Source organism: Saccopteryx bilineata, chromosome 1 (genome assembly GCF_036850765.1).
Source record: "Saccopteryx bilineata isolate mSacBil1 chromosome 1, mSacBil1_pri_phased_curated, whole genome shotgun sequence".
NCBI classification, from domain to species: Eukaryota; Metazoa; Chordata; class Mammalia; order Chiroptera; family Emballonuridae; genus Saccopteryx; species Saccopteryx bilineata.
The window spans coordinates 148194169-148198403 of NC_089490.1; the positions used below are offsets into that span (position 1 = coordinate 148194169).

A 4235-nucleotide genomic window follows, 5' to 3' on the forward strand; every position below is an offset into this window, starting at 1 on the left:
CATGAACTTGTAGTTGAGGCATTTTAATTGTTCACTGATTGCTTCTCATACATGCCTTGACCAGGGGTCACCAGCTGAGCCAGTGACCTCTTGCTCAAGCCAGCAACATTGGGCTCAAGCCAATGAGCTTGGGTATCAAGCCAGTGATGATGGGGTCATGTTTGTGATCCCATGCTCAAGTTCGTGAGCCCATGCTCAAGCCAGCAAGCTTGGGTTTTGAACCTGGGTCCTCAGCATCCCAGGTCAATGCTCTATTCACTGTAACACCACCTGGTCAGGCTCCAGTGATACATTTTTATAGCTTATTTTGGACATACACTAAGCAGACATATGGGGAAGAGTTCAATCTTAATAATAACCAAATAAATAATTTATCCATCAGTGTATTTTCTGTTGAACATATAACATAATATGATTAATTCTGAGATAAAGGACTTACCATATTTCCCCATATATAAAACACACCTTTTTTGGAAAAATTTGGGGTCTAAAAACTGGGTGCATCTTATACAGTGGTTGTAGGGTTTTTTTACTTGCATTTCCTGCTTTTTCACACTTTTTTTGCACTCGTTGTAGATATTTTACTTACATTTCACATTTTTTCACGTTTGTTGTCTTTGTGTTCATTGTTTCACACTTGTTACCAGTATTTTACAGTAGGTTATGTTTTGCCATGTTCTGCCCAGAAATGGCTCAGAAAAGATTTTTGAACAGTGCTGAATTCAAGTTAAAAGTGATCAGTTTAAATAAGTGAATGGAAACTGTGCTGCTAAATGTAAGTTTGGTCCTCCTCCAACTGAGAAATCAGGCTGAAACTGGCTACAAGAAGAATAAACCCTACTGAAAATGCCACAACAAAAGAAAGCCATGAGAGGCAAGTCAGCAAAATGGCCTGATTTAGAGAGGGAATTGAAGATATGGATTGAAGAGCAAAGGGCAATTGGAATTCCTGTGTCCACAAAGATGGTTCGGCATGAGGTAAAAAGAATTGCTGATGAAAAAAAAGTTACTGACTTCAAAGGAAGACACAAGTGATGCTTCAAGTTCATGAAACAGAATGGACTAAGCATATGTATATGCACCAGACTTGCCCAAAAGATACCTCAAAGCTATGAGCAGAAGGTCCTTGAATTTCATCATTTTGTAATTCAATGTTGGAAGACATATAAGTTTGAGTTTGGATGATTGCAAATATAGATGAAGTCCCCCTTCAATTTGATGTCCCAAGTAATAGAACTGTTGATAAGAAGAGGATAAAAACTGTAACTGTGAAGACAAGTGGACATGAAAAGAGCCATTATACAGTTGTTCTAGCTTGTTGTGCCAATGGAACCAAGCTTCCTGCTATGCTGATTTTCAAATGCAAAACAATGCCAAAAGAAGACATTCCTCAAGGAGTGATTATCCACATTCATGACAAGAGTTAGATGGATCAGGATGGGATGAAGATCTGGTTTGAGAAAGTTTGAAGAAGGAGACCAGGTGGGCTCTTATGAAAACCTGCCCTATTGGTGCTTGATCAGTTCAGGGCACACATAACAAAAAACACAAAAAAGATTGCTGCAGAACAAAACACAAAACTTGCCATCATACCTGGAGGCTTGACATCCCAGCTCCAATCACTTGATGTCAGCATTAACAAACCCTTCAAAACTGCCATGATAGATGAATGGAACCAATGGATGAAGTCTTCTGGAGACAATTTGACACCAGCAGAAAGAATGAAGAAACCAACTATAGGAGAAGTTTGTACCTGGGTGAAAAGATCCTGGGATAATATCAAGATTGAGATAATTGTCAAGGCATTTAAGAAGTGTGACATTCCTAAAGCCATAGATGGAAGTGAGGGTGAGACAATATATAAAGACAGTGATTCATCATCAGACACAGATAAGGACAAGTTAATGAATAGGAGTTTTGACAGTGATGAGGAGTTGTATGAATTTTATGATGAATAAAACCTGAGTTCAATAACTTTATGTTTTAATTTTATGTTAAATTAAACTTTATGTTTAATTTATAAGCTCTACAAGGTTACATTTTTGTCTTTTTCTTCTTCTCACTGCTGTACTCCAGACACCCACAATAGCATGGCACACCAAAAGTGCTCAATAAATATTGTTGAGTAAGTAACTTTGGTAAGAACTAGCAATACATCTCTATAAAATGCACAGTGTATGTCATAAATTTTATTCAATTGTTCCAGGTTGGTACCTGCAGGGTCAGACCTCCAAGATGAGGTGCAGTAATGAGTAAGCAAAAGGAAGGTATGAGGAGAGTAGAACTGAAAATAACAGAGGGGTCATCATCAGAGGTTAAGACAAAGTGCTTAAGAGGCAGGCAATCATACCCAAAGACACTTACAAAGAACAGATGAGAAGCAAAATCCAATGTGATTAAGAAGTGGAATTTCCTTAGCCAACTGCTGCTACCACTGTCAGCTCAAAATCTCAGGACAGTGTTCCCATCACTGAACATAGAGTGTTCTCCCAAGAACTTTGCATAAAGCCCTCTTGATGTCCCTGTTCCGCAGGCTATAGATGAAGGGGTTCAGCATGGGGGTGACCACGGTGTACATCACAGAGGCAGTCATGCCCCTCCAGGAAGGTGCATCAGAACTGAGATACACACCAAGGCCGGTCCCATAGAATAAAGAAACCACAGACAGGTGAGACCCACAGGTAGAAAATGCTTTGTATTTCCCACCTGATGATGGGATTCTCAAGATGGAGGAGACAATTTGAATATAGGATAAAAGAATCCCTGAGAAGGGAACTATGCCAAGAAGGCCAGCCACCACATATAGCAGGTTTTGATTGATGAGTGTGTCAGAGCAGGCAAGCGTGAGAGCCTGAGCAAGTTCACAGTAAAAGTGTGAAATCACTCGATTTGTACAGAAAGACAGCCGCAACATCAACAGACTCTGGACCAGGGAGCATGTTAAACTGATGAACCAGGACACAAGAACCAGCAGGCCACAGAGGCGGGAGTTCATGATGACTGGGTAGTGTAAGGGGTGACAGATGGCCACACACCGGTCATAGGCCATCACAGTGAGAAGCAAAGTGTCCATACCTCCAAAAAACATGAAAAAATACATCTGGGTGATGCAGCCTGCATAGGTGATGGATTTGTTCTGAGTCTGGATGTTCACCAGCATCTTCGGAATGGTGGTGGAGGTGAAACAGATGTCAGCCAGGGACAGGTTGGAGAGGAAGAAGTACATAGGGGTGTGGAGGTGGGAGTCTGAGCTGACGGCCAGGATGATGAGCAGGTTCCCAAGCATGGTGAACAGGTACATGGACAGGAACAGCCCAAACAGGATGGGTTGATGCTCTGAGTCTTGGCAAAATCCCAGAAGTAAAAAATATGAAACACTTGTTTGATTTCCTGGTTCCATGTTGCTGACACTTCAGCTAGACAATTGAGAAAGGACAATAACATGAAATAGACACAGGACAGACCTAGATTATCTCTACTTTTTTAATTTCTTGAAGTTAATTACTGGGTATAAAAGCCTTAAATACAAATTTTAGGAATTTTATATTCTGTTAATGTTGATGAACCCTTGTCCATTGTCCTCTGGGACCCTCATCCACCTTTTTTATCTCTGACCTAGAATTATTTGTAAATAGTTAAGAGCAACTTTGGTTCTAAGAGATAAAATGGCTTGTCCTCCACTAACAGAAATATGAACATGAGAGCTGATGAAACTCAGTAACTTGGCCTGGGTTATTGGTCTTGTCTGGGACTCAGAAAAGGGTCAGATAACCATGTCTTGGAGGTGAGAAAATTTGAGAGAGTATCTCAAATATCTGGACAGAGTATTGGAGGATGAGTAGAATGCAGGTTTACTTCTTAAGGAAAAAGAAAGAAAAATCAACTTGCATTCACAAATTCTTAAGGTTTAATGCACCAGGAACCAACAACAACTTATAGGAATAGGGCCAGATGCTTCCTGGACATTTGTTGCTTGATAAAATCCTTTCATGTGTAAAGTTAAGGGACTGGTTAAAATGCCCAAGGAAAGAGAGACTATCAAGGCTTAAACCATTCCAATACCCTAAGACACTACGGCAAAGGTCACAAACAAAATTTTTAGTCATATCATCAATGCTGTTCATTACTGGGGAAGAGAAAAATTGCACGGGGATTTTTACATATGAACCTGAAAGGATGAGAGTCAGATTTGGCATTCACATTAAGGTGATGCTTAGAATGGAGCTGGGAACATA

General features: G+C 40.2%; 1 protein-coding gene across 1 annotated transcript; it reads right to left on the reverse strand.

The window, feature by feature from the left end:
- Positions 1-2467: 2467 nt before the first annotated feature.
- Positions 2468-3418, reverse strand: LOC136320168 (olfactory receptor 7C1-like). Its single transcript, XM_066253330.1, has one exon. The coding sequence runs from the start codon at positions 3398-3400 to the stop codon at positions 2468-2470; it is 933 nt and encodes a 310-aa protein (XP_066109427.1). The 5' UTR covers positions 3401-3418.
- Positions 3419-4235: the final 817 nt, after the last annotated feature.

Coding starts and splice junctions, on each gene's coding strand:
- LOC136320168 (XM_066253330.1), bottom strand. CDS start 3,400: ATGGAACCAGGAAATCAAACAAGTGTTTCATATTTTTTACTTCTGGGA.